A 21,493-nucleotide genomic window follows, 5' to 3' on the forward strand; every position below is an offset into this window, starting at 1 on the left:
AATAGAGTGAGAAGTCAGGAAGTGAGTTTGGAGAGGAAGGCCAAGGTGAGATCATACAGGGGCTTGTAGAACATGTTAAGGAATATGGGTTTTATTCAGTGTAATGGGAGCCATTGGATTGTTTGAATGAAAGACTTATATGATCTATTGTACATTAAAAGTTACTTCAACAGCTTCATAGAAAACAAATGTAGGAAGTTAAGAATAGAAACATCCAGAAAAGCTAGATAGCTATTGCATTAGTCAAGGTAAGAGATGACAGTGGCTTGCTCTCAAATAGAAATGGGAGAGGTGGGAAAGCATAGTCATGCTTGGGATACATCTTGAAGGAAAAGCCTATAAAACTTGAAGATGAATTGAATGTGAAGTTAAAGAAAGAGAGAAATCAAATATGACTTCTTAGATTTTTGGCCAAAGTGGGTGAAATGTTGTTAACATTATCAAAATGGGGAAGAAAAAGTATTTTTGTTATTATGATGTGGTTGTTGGTTTTGTTGTTGCTTGTTTGCTTTAGTTTGATTTTCTTGTTTTGGAATGCACGGAGGAAGAAAATAAAAAAGGTTTCATTTGGAGTACATTATGTTTAAAAATCATTTCCATTTTCTAAGGGGAAAAGCTAAAGGAAAGAGATATTAAATAAATTGTATCCAGAAGATGGGGGAGAGCAACTGTAAAATGGTACTGAGAGGTCAAGTAAGATGAGAACCAAAAATTAAGCTTTGAATTGGCAAAATGGGAATTGTTGACAAAGTTTTCACTGAAGCTATGGGGACAGCCTGACCGGAGAGGGTCAAGAGAGTGAGAAAGTAGAGTAAGTATAGACATCTCTCTGGAGGAGGTTAGCCTAGAGAAGTAGGATGGTACTGGAGATGCATTCCAGAGACCTTTTTTTTTTTTGGATGGGAGATAAGCAAGTTGATAAGAGTGATTTAGAATAGAGTAGAAATCAATGATGTAAAATTTAGAAGGAATAACTGGTAAAGGAGAGTCCTTGAGTCACTGAGGATCCAGTGCATAAGTAGAGGGCCTTGGGTGAGAGTGTAGTACGGGAAGGTAGTCCAAACATGGGCAGATACTGGGAGGTGGTGAGTAATGAAAAACAGGTAAATGGGCACGTGTCAGAGAGTCAAACTGCCCTGAGCACTCAGCATCCCTGCAAATTCTTGCCGTGTGTGCCAAGAACGCAAAACCCTAAACATTCTTTACCTGGGCCAATATTCAGGGTGGTTTTTTACAGCAAGCAACTTTAAGGGAGGCAGGGCAGACTTTTGAAAAATCAACCCCAAAATATTTTTTAAAAGATTTTATTTATTTATTTGAGAGAGAGAAAGAGAGAAGGAGCAGAGGGAGAACAAGCAGACTACACACTGAACACAGAGCCTGATGGGGTCTCGGTCTCACGACCCCAAGATCATGACCTGAGCCAACATCAAGAGTCTGACGCCCAACCCACTGAGCCACCCAGGCGCCCCAATCCCAAAAGATTTTTGACTCTAAGTCCTTCACCTCTTTCTGGTCCACACCCCTTACTGAAATAGTTAGGGCACAAAATATAGCCATCATCAGATAAATATTTATCTTGTGTAGGCTGCCTCCTGGGTAATGAACAGGATGAAAGGAGAGAAGGCTCATACAGATTATTTTGAAAATTAATAATTCTGCCCTTACTGTTAATGATTTCTTTCTTTCCCCTAATGACAATACCAGGCCAGTTTGGTTTGTATACGCTCTGAGTGGCAGCCCACCTACAGGAGAGACTAAGGGATTTAGACTTAACTCTGATTAGGATATGTGGATTCTTTTATTGAATTAACATGGTCCTAGATCATTAAGACAATGACCACTTGGTTGAAAATATTGCCCACCAATTCTACTTACAATGACTCAGGTGGACCAAGTTGGAAAATATAATGGGGATTGCTGTAAATTTTTAAAATCGCTTTTTCCTACTTATATCTGACTCCTCTCACTGAAAGGTATTGGTTCAAACAGATGACTGGGGAAAAGGTAAAGTGACAGCTACTGGGCTGGGACACACCAGTTTCAAGGCCATGGAAGGAGAACAACAATCTTAGCACCTGAGGACAGGACACTTTATACCCCAAGGTGGTTCAGGGGAAGGGAGCAATTCATATTCTCCTCGTCCCCTAGACTCAGCATTGCAGACTGGCAAACCATCATCTGGTCTAACTGAATCTAGCAGCATCTGCAGCTGACAATTTAACTCACTACTGGATTTGTCTACATGCTATAAAAACTCTGAGGACATGGCAGATCCTAAACTACTCTGCCATCCTGACACCATCAGTGGCAGTTTCTGAACCTGTCCTCTTTTCAATCTTGTATGCGTACAATGGATGGGCCCCTATAATCTTGTGTCAATCCTAATGATACAAATTTATATGCTTCTCCTGATGCCCAAGTAGCTTTGGGTTGCCACACATAGAAATCAAGGCTGCAACTGTTCAGTGACACTGCCCAATGTACCACATTAACCAAACCAACATAACCATCATCTAAATCAAGTTCAACAATAAATTCCAAACCAGAGTGAAGTGTGTTCCTTTGCATTATATATTTGTATGTGAAAGAATGTCCTTCCTTTGAGGGTGAGGTTTACTCATCTTTTGTCTCTGTGATTTTTAGTAATGACATCAAAGAATCAGCAGGTGGGTCTCTATGCCCTTGCATAGGTCACAGACTGGCTTTAGACTACATCATGGCTATCTGAAATAAGACCTGCTGGTACCCCTGGGATTTACTCAGTTGCCGAGTCCAGGATCTTGGGGAGTAGAGTTGAAGTCAATATTACATGCTGACCTCATCCTATTTCTTAGAGTCTTGTTGACAGTATCCTTAATTAAATGCTGTATGAGGCAAATAAAACAGATTTGGTCCCAGTCTCTGACAGTCAGATTAATCAGGTTGGCTAATGGAGTGGCATATTTCATATGAAAATTCAAGTTTAGCCAGGAACGTGTACAGCAACGGGATGGTTTGCTGGAAGAAACAATCAATTTTGGGCTTTGTGCGTCCTTGCAGGCTCTTGCTAAGAATGCCAAGAATGCAAGGCCCTGACTGCTCCATGCCCAGGCCATTTCTTGGGGTTGGTTTGGTAGCAAGCAAATTTGAGGGATGAAGTAATTAATGTCTCCCTCTCAGACAAAGAGTAGGTTTCATACTGCTTGCTATAAAAACAGTGAATTCCCCAATGCAGTATTCTTTGGTTGTGTCTGTGTAGTACTCATCTGGCCCGTATGTATAATGTCAACTCTGTGGGGCTTCGGTGCAAGAGCAATTGAGGTCAATCTGATGCTCAGGCTGCTTGCTGTGTGGGTCTTTTTTATGACTCAAAAATCTTATGTCATCTACCAACATCCAATGCTTCATGGATGTTGGTAGACGACATAAGATAAGTTATGAGCTTATAATTAGGGTAAAATCAAATCCAACAATAGGTTTAGTAGAGGGGAGATGAGGTAGTTCTTCTCAAGTGAAATCAGAAACTTGAAAATCCACTTAGAGTAATAAAGAGGGGGGAGTATTGGAGGTTTGAAGAAAGAGAAAGTACAAAGGGTCATCACCTTGGGAAGTAGAACTCCAAAAGGATTGTTGTCTAGTGCTAAGAGCTTCTTTGAGATGGGGGTCATAAATTTAAAGTGATACTCATCAGTGCAGTGGGTGACTTGTCAGTTTTTCTCTAGCCCCATTCAAATTGCTTGTAGGTGTGGAGAAGGTAGAGTGTTAGGTTTAACCATAAGTGTACTTTTGCCAGCTAAGTACAATAGAGAGAGACAGGATCAGGGTTGCTGACAGTAGATGCAAGGGAATATAGTATTAGACCATGAAATTCAAACTGAGATAAAGGATGAGGCAATTAGTAAAAAAAAAAAAATGGTTATAACAATTGACTAGGAACAATTAAAATCTTGGAGTTAAGAGAACTGGAAAAATAGAGGTTATGGTTAGACAACAGAATGATTGAATGTGAGTTTTTTTTAGTGAGGTTATTGGTGATAATAAAGCTGTGACCATAAAGTGGATAGAAGTTGTGGGGTGGCAGTCATAGTCATTAGAAATAAGTAGGCCAGTGGGAGATAATGGGTGCATGGACTTTCTGCATGGGTTTTGAAGCTTCCAAGAATGATGAAAGGAGTATGATTTTAAGATCTTCAGTGACAGAGGGGAAGGTACTATGAGGTAGAAAGAAGTTTGCATCAAGGAGAGACAGTGGGTGGCATTGTCTAAAGACACATGCTTTAAAATAAATTGAGATTTTTAAAATTAGTTTTAGAAGTAGAATTTAGTGATTCATCAGTTGCATATAACACCCAGTGCTCATTACACCAAGTGCCCTCCTTAATGCCCATCACCCAGTTATCCTTCTCCCCCACCTCTCCTCCAGCAACCCTCAGTTTGTTTCCTAGAGTTTAGCATCTCTTATGAAGGAAAAGTGAATGCTTTATTTTCAGTAACATATAGCGTCCCTCTCAATTTTCATCTTATTTTAAACAGATGAGCATAAGGGGAGGGAAGGAAAAATAAAATAAATTGAGATTTTGAGTGAAGAAAGAGGAGTAACTGCCTAGAAGTAGCAATGAAATGAGAAGGACATTTAGTTTATTTTCAGAACATGGGATTTGGAAGAATAGAAAACTGCCCCCATTTGAAAGGGTTGCAGAAGAAATAGGATCCTGAGAAAATAGCTGGATTTCAGCTAAACCAAGTAGGTGAAAGAAACATTTGGGTAAGAGGTTAAGGATATTGCTTAACGTGATAAGAAACGTTTTGATAAGAGGTTAAGGATATCAGTAATTGAGCTTAGAGTAAAGCTTGAGATCTTTAGCACATAGTGGACAGTCCAGAAAAGGGTGAGAAATTGGATAAAATTAAGCCATGCACAGAGCATTTTGGCATAAGAGACAAGAGACCGAGGCTCAATGGACCTGGCATGAAAAGACCTGAGATGCCTGGGCATCTAGGGATGACTGAGGTAAGCCCACCCGTAGGTCATGGCAAAAGAGATCCAACTCTTCTGTAAGAGATTTAGTTCATCTAAGGCTTTGAATATCTTCCCTAGAACTGGGACCTCAGCTGATCAGGACTTAAGTAAAACTCCAGGTGAATGTGACGTGGAGGTGGTTGGGAGGAGGATGTGGGGAACAAAGGTATTTCTGAAGTGTCTTCTGTGTTAATGTCAGAAGACAGACCCTTTCAACAACCACAGCAGTGAATTTGGGCATAAAAGCTGTAACCATTGATTAGGTCAGGTGAAGGTCACTGATACTGTTCTTCCTAATGATTAGCATGTGTAGGGAAACTTTTGGGGATCTTGGGCAGCTAGAAATGGTGTCAAAATGACCATCCTCACAAGCAGTAAATATACGCAGGTGACTGAGTCATATGAAGGTTTGCAGTATTATTTACTGCAAACACAATTCGTCATATCTTCAACCTCTTCTCTGAATGTTTTGTTCAATTTCTTGCACTAACAAACACCTGTATATTATTAGAAACTGCTACTGCTCTTACAGCTCTTTCAAATGGTGGTGGCCCACATCTCTCACATGAAAATAGGATTTTGATATGAAAATGTGCCGTTCAGGTCCTCGAAGTTGCAAGGACAGCACCTATGGAATGGCAATGTGGATTACTGAGAATTTAATTATTAATTTCCTAGTGAAGAATTTATAATTGTATTGTTCTTTTGTTTCAGAAAACTAGTCTTTTTCTAATGCATGTTGGCTGAAATATTTGATTTGGAGAGCTGGCATCTCTCTGCTGATTATTCATTTGAGAGCTTTTCCTTAGGTCTTTTGATTTCAAGTCAACAAAATGACACTAACCTGATAAATAGCCAAGGCCCTTGATGTCATGGTTATCTATCTTTGTCATTAGGGTATCACAGACATGCCCATTCTTTGTATTTGTTCTGTATTTGGTCTACCAAATCATGACCATTATATTTTCCTACTAGCTATAATATCTTTGTAGATAGCAGATAGTAAGCACAATAAACATGATTTTCAGAATTAATCTATGTATAAGTAGGTGGCGTACTTTTCCTAATTGTTGTAGTGACCATGGCAAAACCAAAAGTAGTACAAGCAGAAATGTGCTCATACACACTACAAATAGTTTTGTGTGTAGAATATGCATAACAAAGGCAAAGGAAGCGAATTAGATGCATCTATTGGAAATACTAATGCACGTTTTATTAAGTAAATAAAGATTGAAGCAACATTTGATCTTTTAGAGCAATAGTTTTATATGTATATCTAATATCTGTTCAAGTTATTTAGGATCTATACTCTCAAACATGAAATTGTAAGTAAGAAAAACAGTGCATCTCTAAGAACAACAATAAGCCTAAAACATAAAGTCAGCAAATGAACAAATTCTATTGAACATCTCTCTTTAGGTAGGAGATGTTGACTGTCCCACATCCCTCAATTCTTCATGTATACATGACACTTTCAACGTTATACATTTGGCCCTATATGGCTGTTTCAGTCGGATTTAGGTAAAGTGAGAGGATTTCATTTTTAAGGAAAAGTGAATGCTTCATTTTTAGTAACATTGTGCTAGAAGCAGATGAACCTGAGAATTGAGAGCTCCTGCATACAGTCACTTCGCCAGGTGGCTCTCATCGGGGTGTTTATTGTTAAAAACCCGGCTATTTCTGCCTGAGGTTTGAAGCCAGGACTTCACAGGATCCCCTGCTGCACTCCCCAATTCTTTCCATGCAGAGAGCAGATGGGTGAAGGCGAAAAAAAATCCCAGCCTCAGAGGCAACAATGTAGCATTCCAGAGACCATCCAGTGATGGTGTTGCTTTTAGCTGGAGTAAATGCTAATTGGAGTTGGGAGTGAAAGCTAGAATTGAAAACTGGACTTGGTTTATGAGACAGTTGGGAAACTTGTGAAAGGTATTATCACTACCATACTTTGATAAACAGAGACAATTAAGCTTGGTTGGTTAGAACAGGATGCTTCGAGGGTAAGCACACAGGTCATGAGATCCTGTCTTAATTTTTAGAAGTAACATGGTCCTTTGTATTAAAAAAGGCTAACTTATCAAGTCGTTTGGATTCTTATAATTTCCAATAAATTCCATCTGGCATAAATAGCATGAATAGGTCCTCTTTTCTGATTTGACTGCTTTTTTATGGCTTCACTGTGGCAGTTATTATACTGTATCTTGTATTTTTGTGCATCTTTTTCCTCATGGTTTTTCAGTTTCCTTTAGGAAGACATCATGTATTTTCATCATTATATCCCTAGAACTGAGTCCATTGCCCCAAACTGGAAAGCTAAAACATAATAGGAAGAAGCAGCCAACATTCCTTCCAGTAACGGTCAAGGATGGTCATACAAAATAAAGCTAATTTACTGATTTTGGAATGGACTGAACAGTATTATTCAACTACAGGCCTTCTTTAATTATACATTTATTTAACTTGCCATTAAAATTATGTGAATATGTGGGTTTAAATAAATGTATCGACCTTTAAATCAAGTGTTTAAGCACCATTATTATTTCAGTTTGAGCACTGCAGCTATGGGCACAAAACAGTTATGACAGTATGTGAAGATATTTTGCCAAAGAAATTTTATTTAATGATTTTGGGGAATTAGAGAATAGTAACCATTATTGCAACCAGACCCATGAGCTTCCAAGTCATTAAAATACCTAAATGGATCTTCATATTTTTCTCAATTATCTCATTGAATGAGACTTTTGGTTTCTCTGGGCCATGATAACTTGCTTTACTTGTTGTAATTCCCAGAAGAAACCCTGAATAAAAGCTAGTCCTTCTTTAGAGGGGCTTGGATCTTCTCACCAAAATACTCTGCTTCCTTGTTTTCACTATTTCTCACTTTCTGTAACCTCAAGCTGTCTTTATTTCTATCTCCCTCAGTATGTCTTCCAGGACTCTGAGTTACTTTCTACTCTAGTATAGTTCACTTTTAATTATAAAAAGTTAGAAAATTATATTGCATATGCAACCACAACCATTTTCAATATAGAAGGTAATTCTAATTGTAGTGCAGAGTAATAAATGCATCCTTAATTATAATAAAAAAGAATAATTTGTAGCTATATTTAACAGCTCTAGTGGTTTCTTCGAATGGAACTCTCTCATTAAGTGTATTATAAAAACTTACATTTTTTATCATGATGGAAATTTTATTTCAATCTAACAAGGGATAGAATTTCAAAAATGCATGGCTTGTAAAAAATAAACTGTGTGGCATTTATATCATTAGCAGAGAAGAGTGGGAGGCCCAGTGGCACCAGATGAACCGAGCAAACCAAAACAACACTACGACAACTCAGCAATTTAACTGGTCATTGGACCCATAGCCCATCAAAATAGGCCAGGACCTATTTACCAAAACTAAGCAGGTGAGTTGGACACTTAACCGACTGCTAAAATTTAAAAACATCCTGGTAGGGCTTGGAGTCTCCTAAAGTAACATCCCAAATGTCCAGGGTTCAATTGAAAATGACCCATCATATCAAGAACTAGAAAACCACGATTTGAGTAAGAAAATAAACTAAAATCAACACTGAGTTACATCAGATGTTGGAATTACCAGACAAGGATTTTAAAGAAACCATCATAAAATAATTTAATAAGCGATTACAAATTCTCTTGAGATAAAGACGTCCTAAATTTGGCAAAAGACACAAATCCAGATTTGAAAAGCTGAATGAAACCCAAATAGAACAAACCCAAGTAAATTTACACCAAGACACACCACAAATAAAATTTTGAAAACTAAATACAAAGTCGAAGGTATTATCACTACCATCTGTTTTCTTTTCAAGCAGCCAGAGAAATGATGCATTACCTCTATGACAACAACAATTTCAGTGACAACAGATTTCTGATTTTAAACCATGGAGTGTAGAAAGAAGTGGTATAGGGAGGAGGAGCTAAAGTGGCAGAGCAGTAGGAGGACCCTAGGCTTGCCTTGTCCCTTGAACACAGCTAGATAAATATCAAATCATACTGAATACCCAAGAAATCAATCTGAGGACTGACAGAACAAACTGCACAACTAGAGGGAGAGAAGAAACCACATCATGGAAGGTAGGAGGTGAGGAGACGTGGTTTGGGAGTGAAACAGATTGGGGGTGCTATGGAGGGGAGGGAGCCCTGCTCACAGAGAGAGGAGAGAGAGAGAGAGAAAGGGAGTGCACAGGGGATGGCACAAGGAAAACATTTCCCCAAAGCCACTGGCTGGGAAAACAAGAGGGGCTGATTTTTGTGAATTTTTACAACCAGCAGGTCTCAAAGACTAGAGTTTGTTTTTTAAAAATTTTTTCTTATAGAGAGAGCACACACACACACATGTGCACACACAGGGTGGGGCGGGGGAGGGCAGAAAGAGAATCTTAAGAGGTTCCATGCCCAGCACGGAGCCCCACACATGGCTCAATCTCATGATCCTGAGACCATGACCTGAGCTGAAATCAAGAGTTGGACACTTAACCGACTAAGCCACCCAGGTGCCCCTCAAAGACTAGAGAGGTCCCAGATATAGCTGGTGTAGAACCCAGTGGGCTCCACAGTGCTCCTGTGGAGAAGGATGGCATATAGCCTGGGGGCACAGGATGTAATCTGAGGATCCCCTGGGACACTGGGAGAGATGGTTCCCCTTTTTTGGAGCACATCTGGGAGAGGTGGCATTGCTTCTCCAGGAACAAAAGAGCTAGCCGGCACCACTTCACTCCCCACCTTTCAGCATGGGCACAGAGACATCTGTTGAGGGCAGCTAACCTGGACACTGGTTCTTTGCAGTGTCTTACTCCAAACTTCACACCCCCATGCTTTGGTGCAACTGCCCTTCTGGGACAAACTTGCATCACTCCCAGTATGGTAAGACCCTCTCCCAGAGGACCAGTATGGCTCCTGCCAGGCCAGGTCCCTAAAGTTTGGAGTTTTAAAACTCAGCAGGCCTGCCTGGGATAGAACACAGGTGTATTGCACTGCCAGGTGGACAGACAGCCTGGACACAGTCAGGGTGAAGGTGGTGATCTGGGGGACACTTGGGAAACACAAGGAGAGATTGTTCACTCTTCTGGAAGGGCATCCTGGACAGATGTAGGCACAAACTCCCCTCTCTAGGGTCAAGGGAGGGGGCTGGCATCATTTGCCTCCCTGGCCCCTCAGCATAAACTAACTTCAGTAAGCAGCACAGCACCAACACTGGCAGTCTAAACCACTAAGCCCCCCCAACGTCCCCCCCAACCCTGTGTGCTGCTCGTGCTGCTTTTTTGGGCAAGTGTACCTAAAACCCAAAGCAGCAGGCCCCTCCCCCAGAAGACCAGAACAACTTCCCCCCTCCACACACACACACACACACACACCCCATATCTACTGACCAGAGAGTTCTGCAAAGTTTCAGCTCTAGTGGAAATAGCATCGGGTCTCTTTTAACAAGCAGACCAGAGCACACCTAGTTAAAACTCACCACACTCTGGCCAAGGTACAAACACTCCCCATTGCAGGCAAGGAGAAACTGCAGAGAACTGACCTGAGGGAAAAAGCAGCCAAAACACAACAGCAGAGTGCACAGAGCATGCACCAGAGACACTTTCTGAAGCACCAGGCCCTCGATAGTATATAACCTCTTCTTAATAAAGCCATTACTCTCAGGATCAGGAAGCATAATAGACTTTCCTAACACAAAGAAGAAGACAGAAACCTAGACAAAATGTCAAGATGGAAGAATTCATCCCAAAAGAAAGAAGAAGAAAAGGTCATGGCTAGGGATCTAACTGAAACAGATATAAATAATATGCCTAATCCAAATTTAAAGCAAGAATAATAAGGATACTAGCTGGGTTTCCCTAATCAGGGGAAGGAGACAGACATTCAAATCCAGGAGGCATAGAGACTCCCACCAAAATCAACAAAAGCAGGCCAACACCAAGATATACCATAGTAAAATTAGCAAAATATAGAGATAAGGAAAAAAATCCTAAAAGCAGCAAGACAAAAGAAGTCCCTAACCTACAAGGTTAGCAGCAGACCTTTCCACAGAAACTTTGCAGGTCAGAAGAGAGTGGCATGATGTATTCAACATGCTGAATGGGAAAAATATGCAGCCAAGAATATTCTATCCAGCAAGGCTGTCATTCAGAATAGAAGAAGAGATAAAGTATTTCCCAGACAAAAACTAAAGGAATTTGTGACCACTAAGCCAGCCCTGCAAGAAATATTAAAGGGAACTTTTTGGAAAACAAAGACCAAAAGGGACAAAGACTAGAAAGGAAGAGAGAAAATCTCCAGAAACAATGACAAAACTAGTAATAACATGGCACTAAATTCATATCTATCAATAATTACTTTGAATACAAATGGACTAAATGGTCCAATCGAAAGACATAAGGTATCAGAATGAATAAAAAAATAAGACCCATCTATATGCTGTCTACAAGAGACTCATTTTAGACCTAAAGACACCTGCAGACTGAAAGTGAGGGAATGGAGAACTATTTATCATGCTAATGGATGTCAAAAGAAAGCTGGAGCAGCCATACTTATATCAGACAAACTAGATTTTAAACCAAACTGTAACAAGAGATGAAGAAGGGCACTGTATCATAATAAGTGTTCTATCCTGCAAGAAGATCTAACAATTGTAAATATTTATGCCCCTTAGTTGGGAGCACCCAAATATATAAAACAATTAATAACAAACATAAAGAAACTCATTGATAATAATACAAAAATAGTAGAGGATCTTAACACCCCACTCACAAAAATGGACAGATCATCTAAGCAGAAAATCAACAAGGAAACAATAGCTTTGAATGACACATTGGACCAGATGGATTCAACAAATCTATTCAGAACATTTTATCCTAAAGCAGCAAAATACACATTCTTTTTGAGTGCACATGGGACATTCTCCAGAATAGATCACATACTATGTCACAAACCAAGCCTCAACAAATACAAAAAGAATGAGATCATACCATGTATATTTTCTGACCATAATGCTATGAAATTTGAAGTCAACCACAAAAAAAAATTTGGAAAGACCACAAATACATGGAGGTTAAATAATATCCTACTAAAGAATGAAAGGGTCAACCAGGAAATTAAAGAAAAAATAAACAAATATGTGGAAACAAATGAACATGATGGTCCAAAACCTTTGAGAGGCAACGAAAGCAGTCAAAAGAGGGAAGTAGATAGCAATGCAGGCCTACCTCAAGAAGCAAGAAAAATCTCAAATATGCAACCTAACCTTACACCTAAAGAAGCTAGGAAAAGAACAACAAATGAAGACTAAAGCCAGCAGAAGAAGGGAAATAATAAAGATTAGAACAGAAATAAATGATATAGGAACAAACAAACAAAAAACAGTAGGGATGCAAAAATTCTCAACAAAATACTAGCAAATCTAATCCAATAATACATTAAAAGAATCATTCACCATGATCAAGTGGGATTTATTCCTGGGTTGCAAGGGTGGCTCAATATATGCAAATCAATCAATGTGATACACCACATTCATATAAGAAAGGATAAGAACCATATGATGCTCTCAGTAGATGCAGAAAAAGCATTTGACAAAGTACAACCAATATCCATTTTTGATAAAAACCCTCAACAAAATAGGGATAGAGGGAACATACTTCAACATCATAAAGGCCATATACAAAAGACCTACAGCTAATATAATATAATCTTCAATGGGAAAAAAACTGAGAGCTTTTCCTCTACAGTCAGGAACAAGACAGGGATGTCCACTCTCACTGCTGTTGTTTAACATAGTAGTGGAAGTCCTAGCCTCATCAATCAGACAACAAAAAGAAATAAAGGCATCCAAATCAGCAAGAAGAAGTCAAACTTTCACCATTCACAGATGACATGATACTCTATGTAGAAAACCAGAAAGACTCCACCAAAAAATTTTCTAGAACTGATACATGAATTCAATAAAGTCACAGGTTACAATATCAACATACAGAAATCTGTTGCATTTCTATACACCAAAATGAAGCAGTAGAAAGAGAAATCAAAGAATTGATCCCATTTACAATTGTACCCAAAACTGTAAGATACTCAGGAATAAACCTAACCAAAGAGGTAAAATATCTGTACTCTGAAAACTATAGAACACTTGTGAAAGAAATTGAAGATGACACAAAGAAATGGGAATACATTCCATGCTCATGGATTGGAAGAAAAAATATTATGAAAAAGTCTATACTACCCAAAGCAATCTACATATTTAATGCAATCCCTATCAGAATACCACCGGTATTTTTCACAGAGCTAGAACAAACCATCCTAATATTTGTATGGAACCACAAAAGACCCCAAATAGCCAAAGCAATCTTGAGAAAGAAAAGCAAAACTAGAGGCATCACAATTCTGGACTTCAAGTTATATTACAAAGCTGTAGTCATCAAGTCTGTATGGTACTGGCACAAAAACAGATTCATGGATCAATGGAACAGAATAGAAAACCCAGAAATGGACCCACAACTATATGGTCAACTAATCTTTGAAAGAGCAGGAAAGAATATCCAATGGAAAAAAGACAGTCTCTTCAACAAATGGTTGGGAAAACTGAACAACAACATGCAAGAGACCACTTTCTTACACCATACATGAAAACAAATTCAAAATGGATGAAAGATCTAAATGTGAGACAGGAAACCATCAAAATCCTAGAGAAGAACACAGGCAGTAATTTCGACCGTGGCCATAGCAACTTCTTAACTAGATACATCTCCTGAGGCAAGGGAAACAAAAGCAAAAATGAACTATTGGGACTTCAAAAACTAAAAGGCAGCCTACAGAATGGGAGAAGATATTTGCAAATGACACATCTGATTAAGGGTTAGTATCCAAAATCTATAAAGAACTTATCAAACTCAACACCCAAAAAACAAATAATCCAGTGTAGAAATGAGCTGAAGATATGAATAGACATTTTTTCCAAAGAAGACATACAGATGACTAACAGACACATGAAAAGATGCTCAACATCACTCATCATCAGGGAAAAACAAATCAAAACTACAATGAGATATCACCTCACACCTGTCAGAATGGCTAAAATTAACAAGTAAACAACAGATGTTGGTGAGGATGAGGAGAAAGGGGAACTTTCTTATACTGTTGGTGGGAATGCAAACTGGTGCAGCCAACTCTGGAAAAGATATGGAGGTTCCTCAGAAAGTTAAAAATAGAGGTGCACCTAGGTGGCTCAGCTGGTCGGGCATCCAACTCTTGATTTTGGCTCAGGTCATGATCTCAGGATTGTGGGATCAAGCCCCTCATTGGGCTCTGTGCTGGGCATGGAGCCTGCTTGGGATTCTCTCTCTCTCTCTCTGCCCCTCCCCTGCTGCTTTATCTCTAAAAAAAAAAAAAAAAAAAAAAAAGTGTGTATAGTTTTTCAAATGCTGAAAGAATTGTCAATTCTCTCCATGAGTTTTCTAAATTATATGTAGTGATTAACATAAGAATTATAATACCATCTGATCTTCAAGACAATGATGGAGAAGATAAAGGGAACTAAATGGAAGTAAGTTCCCTCTACTTCACTCAGAGTGGTAAAATGTTAATACCAATAGGCTTAATATATCACATGTGTATACTTTAATACCCAGAACAACCACTATGAAAACGACATAAAATATCCAAAATGCTATAAATAAATCAAGATGAAATCCTGAAAAATGGTCAAGTAACCGACAGGAAGGTAGGAAAAGAAAAACAAAGGAATCCAAAGAAAACAAATAATAAAATGACAGAGTTCAACCTGAACATATCAATAATTACTTAAATGTTAATGGTCTAAACACACTAATTAAAAGGCAGAAATTGACAGGATAAATTTTTTAAAAAGCATGACCCAATAAAATGTTGTTTAATATTCTGTTTGCAAGAAACTCACTTCAAATTCAATGACAAGTAGGTTGAAAGTATAAGGATGGAAAAAGATATACCATGCAAACTAATTTTTTTAGCATGACTGTCTACGTAGAAAATCTGAAAGAATTCATAAAAATTTTCCTGGAACTAATAAAAGATTATACCAATGTTGCAAGGGATAAAGTTGATATACAAAAGTCAATTGCTTTCCTATATAACAGCACTGAACAAATGGAATTAGAAATTAACAACACATTTATATTAGAACTCCAAAAATGCAATACTTAGGTATAAATCTAACAATATATATACCAGATCTATATGAGGAAAACTACAAATCTCTGATGAAAGATGTGAAAGAATTAAATAAGTGGAGAACTATCCCATGTTCATGGATAGGAAGATTCAATATTGTCAAGATATTAGTTCTCTCCAATCTGATCTATAGATTCAATGCAATCCCAACCAAAATCCCACCAAATAATTTCATAGATATCAACCAACTGATTCTAAAGTTTATATGGACAGGCAAAGGACCCAGAATAGCAACATGATATTGAAAGAGAACAAAGTTGGAGAACTGACATGACCCAACTTCAAGACTTCCAGACAGTAATCATGTGTGGTATTGGCAAAACATACACAAATAGATAATTAGAATAGATGGCCTGGAAACAGACATATGTAAATATAATTAACTGATCATGGACAAAGGAGCAAAACAATAGTCTTTTCAGTACATGGTGGAACAAAGAGAGTCTTTCCAATACAACTGGATATCTACATGCAGAAAAATGAATCTTCATACAAACCTAACATCCTTCATGAAAATTAACTCAAAATGGACTGACTGCAGACCTAAATGTAAAGTGCAAAACTATCAAATGTCTAGAAGCTAACATGGGAACAAACCTAGATAACTTTGGGTAAGCTGATGACTTTTTATATAAAACACTGAAGGCATGATCCATGAAAGAAATAGTGACAAACTGAATCTCATTAAAATTTAAAACTTTTGCTTTATAAAAGACAATGTCAAGAGAATGAGAAGACAAAGGGGATAATTGTTCATAAAAACACTTTTCTCTTTATTTTAGGGACACAACAAAACTAGATTTCTCAGTCTTTGCTGTAGTTAAATGTAGCCATATGACTAAATTTGACCAATAGAATGTGAATAGAAGAGATAGCCACTACTTTTTGTATTGGCCCATAAAAACCTTCTAGATGCCATGCTCCATTTTCTTTCCTCCTCCAGTGGCTTGCTGCAGAAGAGCATGATAAACTTGGAAACTGCTTTTGAAGATGGAAATAAGAATAAGAGAGAGAGAGAGAAGAGCTTGTGACCCTGAATCACTATTCAGAGGACAACTGATCATGAGAACCCATTTTTGGAATTGATATCAGTGAAAAATAAGTGATTATTTCATTAAGCCATAGTGATGTGGGGCAGCTAGGACTTCTTAACTCATATAGTCATTCTTGGCAGCTCCTCAGATATTGAGGCCAACACACTTTTCCAGAATATTTGACGGCCTCTCCTGTTTGGACCTGCAGATTCATTGGTCAACTATGTCCTTTTGTCCAGTGAGGCAATATCTCCAATGGCCTCTGGGTTTGATATAATTTCCTCTTTATAACCTAAAATCTGACATTTAAAAACATTTATAACTCCCCTGCCTTGTTTCAAGGAGAATTTAGAGTAGCTGACAAAAATACATACACTATACCAAGATCAAATAATTTAGAAAAAAATAAGGGGAAAAAGAGGGCAACCATAAGAAACAGAAACAGGAAATTTAAATAATCTCAGGTAAGGTAAATAACATAAATATGTTCAAGAAAAAACCTAATGCTATAGAACCCACATTAACCAATAAGATTTCTAGCCACCTACATAATTGGGAAATATGATGTATTCCATGAATTTATTTCATGCTTTTTATCATTTATCAAGATTTATTTGCAAGCCTTTTATTAAAGGAAAAAGCATGCAAGTTAGAAGTTGTTCAGGAAAAATACTACTTATCCTGACATTGACAATGGGGAGATTTTTCTCCTATGTGTTCTGATACAGAGGTCAGTGAATAAGAAAATATCTTCTCTAGCAAACACTGCCATGAGTCAAAGACCATTAAATTTCACAACTGAAACACTAAAAGAAAAGGAATAGTAAATGGAGAGAGACACCCACCCTCCCCTTTTTTTCTTATTCCTCATTTACTTTTCTCAGAAATCTTCAATAACAACTGAAATACTTTCCTCAGGTATCAATTAATCTATGGAGAAAGAAATAAGATGGAAAGGTGGATTATAATTAGTTTTCTCAGTGATGTCTATGCAGTTGTAGGTCAGTTACTACTCATTACCAAATATGGGGACTGTCTCCAAATTTATTTATTTTTTTATCTCCAAATTTCTGAAAATTTTGAGAACATGGAAGCAGACAAACACAACTGCTCATTGGAAAATATACATGCAAATTTCCTCTGGGTTTCAGAGTAAGAATGCTGTAGAAAAAGATAAGAGTCACTTAAATTTGACATACAGAACAACTTTAGCTATAAAGTAGTTGAGGAAGATTACTTGAGACTATATAATTGTTCTCAGTGTAAATATAAGTAAGTGCATTAACTTTTTTTAGAGCAAATTTGAATAACATAAAATTTTGATATCACTATAAAATAAAAATTCCAACATTTTCTGTTTATAAAATAAAGAATTGGAGTCGGGTTCCAATTCCCAGCATAATGTATAAAAATATTTCCCCTTCCTACAGCTCTTTGATCTTTATTTTTAACATTTTCCTCACGACTTGAAGAATTATGATGTATGAAACATGGTATTTTTCATGCCCACAAGGGGGACCCTTTGCACCATAGCAACGGAGTTTATACTGCACAGATCTTATTGCTAATACACCATTTGACTGAGTGCATGATCTGCCATAAAGTGCTAGAAAGTCAAGTCATCTCTCCTCTTTGCTCTCACCTGTGAGTCCAGGCGGACAGATACAAACATAACCTGAGGCTTCAGGGTGGCTGAATGAAGAAGGCAGTTGAGCAAGGTGTCCATATTGTTTTTCTGGGGACAGCTCTACACATGTCCCACCAGACTGGCAGGGGTTCATGTCGCATTTGTTGATGTGGATCTCACATTGGGCACCGGTATATCCTGCAGGATAAAAGTTCAGAGAAGCAGCTGAGTCAAAACTCCTCAACCAGAGTTTATGCCTGAAAGGAGGCTGACCACTGTCCTGGCACCAATTAACAAGACAATGTGCTGTCCTCAAGGAGCTAAGAAAGAAAAGCTGATAAGAGAAGTTTCCTTGAAAACAGCAGTAGCAAAGGAATCACTTGTACAATATTGACCAATATTTTTTAAAATATTTGATAAATAAGGCTTGAAATAAAATGGGACTTCAGGATAACTTTGATTTCCTGATTATTTTTTTTTAAGATTTTTTTTAATTTATTTATTTGACAGAGAGAGAGAGACGGAGAGAGGGAACACAAGCAGGGGGAGTAATAAGGCTTGAAATAAAATGGGACTTCAGGATAACTTTGATTTCCTGATTATTTTTTTTTAAAGATTTTTTAAATTTATTTATTTGACAGAGAGAGAGACAGGGAGAGAGGGAACACAAGCAGGGGGAGTAATAAGGCTTGAAATAAAATGGGACTTCAGGATAACTTTGATTTCCTGATTATTTTTTTTTAAAGATTTTTTTAATTTATTTATTTGACAGAGAGAGAGACAGGGAGAGAGGGAACACAAGCAGGGGGGAGTGGGAGAGGGAGAAGCAGGCTTCCTCCCGAGCAGAGAGCCCGATTCGGGGCTCGATCCCAGGACTCTGGGATCATGACCCGAGCAGAAGGCAGACGCTTAATGACTGAGCCACCCAGGTGCCCCTGATTTCCTGATTATTTTAAAGATGCCATCTCCTCAGATACTCCAATTGAATTTTTAGCAAGAAAAAAATATTTTTTAAGAAAATAGCCAAAAAGTCAGCAGAAACTACATAGCCAGCCCTAAATTCTTAGAACTCAAAGCAAAGGTAAATGATTACTTCTTCACACTCAGTAAGACAGAATAAAAAATTATTTTGTATTTAAATGGATTTAATTGGGTCATTTTATTAAGGACAATAAAACATGATTTAGTACTTTATAAAAAAATTTGAATATTAAATATAAAAGACCATCCTTGCCAGAACTATTTCTTTGGCTTTACATACAAGTGCACTTGTTTAAAAAAAACTATATATATTCATATATATATATATATATGTATAGTCTTATTGTGTGTATATTAACATAACTGAAATTGCACTATATGCATCCTTCTATAACTTGCTTTTCTCAGTCCCTTGCACAATCTATCCATGTTAGTAATACAGATCTAACACATAATTTTTAACTACTGCCAAGTATTCTGTAACATGGAAGTACCATAGGTTAACCTATCTCTTAATGAATTGATATACATTTTACTATTACAAACAATGTTGCAGTGAATAGCATTATATATATATATGCATGTTTATGTAAATGTCTGGGTATAGCACCGGGGTCTATGCCTAGAGAGGAATTTCTGGGTTATAGATTATGTACATATTTTATTTTATTTTTTTAAGATTTTTATTTATTTATTTGACAGAGAGAGACACAGCGAGAGAGGGAACACAAGCAGGGGGAGTGGGAGAGGAAGAAGCAGGCTTCCCCCCAAGCAGGGAGCCCAATGTGGGGCTCGACCCCGGGACCCTGCGACCATGACCTGAGCAGACGCTTAACCGACTGAGCCACCCAGGTGCCCCCATTTTTTATTTTAATAGATACTGATAAACACCTCTGGGAGTAGTCGTACCATCTATATACTTACTAGCGCTGGGTGAATGTGCATATAGCTCCAAACCCTTGTCAACAATTGCTATACCAAATAAAATGTTTTACCAGTTGGTTAGATTAAAAAAAAAATAGTATTTCATTGTTGTTTGGGTTTACATTTTCCCCAGTTACTATTGAATTTAACATGTTTTTGGATTTTTAAAAAATCATTTCATATCTTTTTCCTGTTTTTCCCATTAGACTGTCTTTCTGATTAATTTATGATTTATATAGCACAATATATACATAAGCTGAAATATGAAGTTCTTAAAGAACATAATTTGACTTATAATACAAGTGACTTCACAGTCAACTAAAGATCTTTGCAATGTCACTTAACTCTGCTGAGAAATATGTTCTTAAAATGAAATTTACAATCCAAAATTATAAAACTTATAAATCTGATCATGCTACTTCTTTACTTTAAAATTATTCAATGGCTTCTGCTTTCATACAAAATAAAATTCAAAATCTTTAACCTAAAATGCCCTTTATTATCTGGCCCCATTCCCATTTCTACATTCCTTCGCTGGAATGTTTTCTCCCCCAGGGCCTTCATGACAGGGTTCCCTCTCCTAGAATATGCTCCTCCAAGACTGTGCTTGGCTAAGTCTTAGCTTTGAGATTTAATCTTGTATGACTCTCTTGGAATGGCTTTTTCTCATGAATAGATCTAAATAAGATCCCTTTGTTTTCTCTCATATCACCCAGTTATTTCTTTCATCACTCTTAAAATAATTTTTATTATTTTTGTTATTATTTTTATGTATAGTTGCTTCCCTCAATAGACTATAAGCTCCACAAAAGCAGGGACTGTTTTTTATTTTATTCACCACTCCAATACCGAACAATGCATAAATAGTAGACTTTCAATCAATGACTGAATGAGATTCAAAGAGTAATAATCAACAATTTAGTTTACAATTCTAGTTTAGCAAGTAAATTGGAGAATTGACTATTAATAAGCAAATAATGAGAATATGATATGATTACTCATTTTGTAATTTAAATAAAAACCTGAATGGGGTCATATGTCAAATCATAACCACAACATAAATTCTGTTGCTCAACAGTATAATACATTTGTCACATATGACCCTTGAGGTCTTTCTCAACCATCTGAAGAAGAAACTTAGAGAGGAAAAGGAAACTAAAAGCACATGTCAGATCAAATCCCACAATCTTTTGTGGTAACCCTCCCCCACCCAAGAACCCAAGGTCTCTTAAACCCAAATATCTACTTTTCCCAAGTTTTTATAAGTGGTATTCATTGTGCTACACTGAACTTATTGAAGAAAGCTCCAACTATTTTCAATTTTCTTCTCAGTTTAAGTCTCAGGATTCATACACAGGCCAAGTTAGGAAGTAATTTAAAACTTTCATAAATCCTTTTTTTGCTTTCTGACTCATGCATTACCGTATTCCTATAGTGAACATTAGGAAGGTTCTGATTTATGGTCTTCCCAGTCCTGTCCCCACCACTGGGGCCTTGTGGGAATTTTGTTTGCTGCTCCCATTAACCATGTGTATAAACAGACTCCTTCAGTCAAGGCTATATTCAATAGTTTTAACAAGTTTTTCTACAAAACTTTGTATAGAGAAACAATATATTGAGTCAAGTCCCTAGGGTTCTTACGTTTTTCTTTTTTTAAACAAATCCAATCTTATCTGGGTTAACAAGAAAACTTTTTTTTTA

The 21,493-nt window shown here is 37.4% G+C and overlaps 1 protein-coding gene across 4 annotated transcripts in view; it reads right to left on the minus strand.

Moving 5' to 3' along the window:
• The window catches only part of CRB1 (crumbs cell polarity complex component 1), a 211,892-nt gene that overhangs the window by 94,978 nt on the left and 95,421 nt on the right, over positions 1–21,493 (minus strand). For all 4 annotated transcript variants that reach the window (XM_088016844.1, XM_028120378.2, XM_028120379.1 and 1 more), the window contains one exon: positions 17,903–18,085. In XM_088016844.1, the coding sequence (XP_087872970.1) occupies positions 17,903–18,085 (183 nt within the window). The remainder of the gene's footprint in view (positions 1–17,902; positions 18,086–21,493) is intronic.

The sequence above is a fragment of the Eumetopias jubatus genome, unplaced genomic scaffold (assembly GCF_037043125.1).
Source record: "Eumetopias jubatus isolate StellerSeaLion01/CBP00866 unplaced genomic scaffold, mEumJub1_p1.0 scaffold_12, whole genome shotgun sequence".
NCBI classification, from domain to species: domain Eukaryota; kingdom Metazoa; phylum Chordata; class Mammalia; order Carnivora; family Otariidae; genus Eumetopias; species Eumetopias jubatus.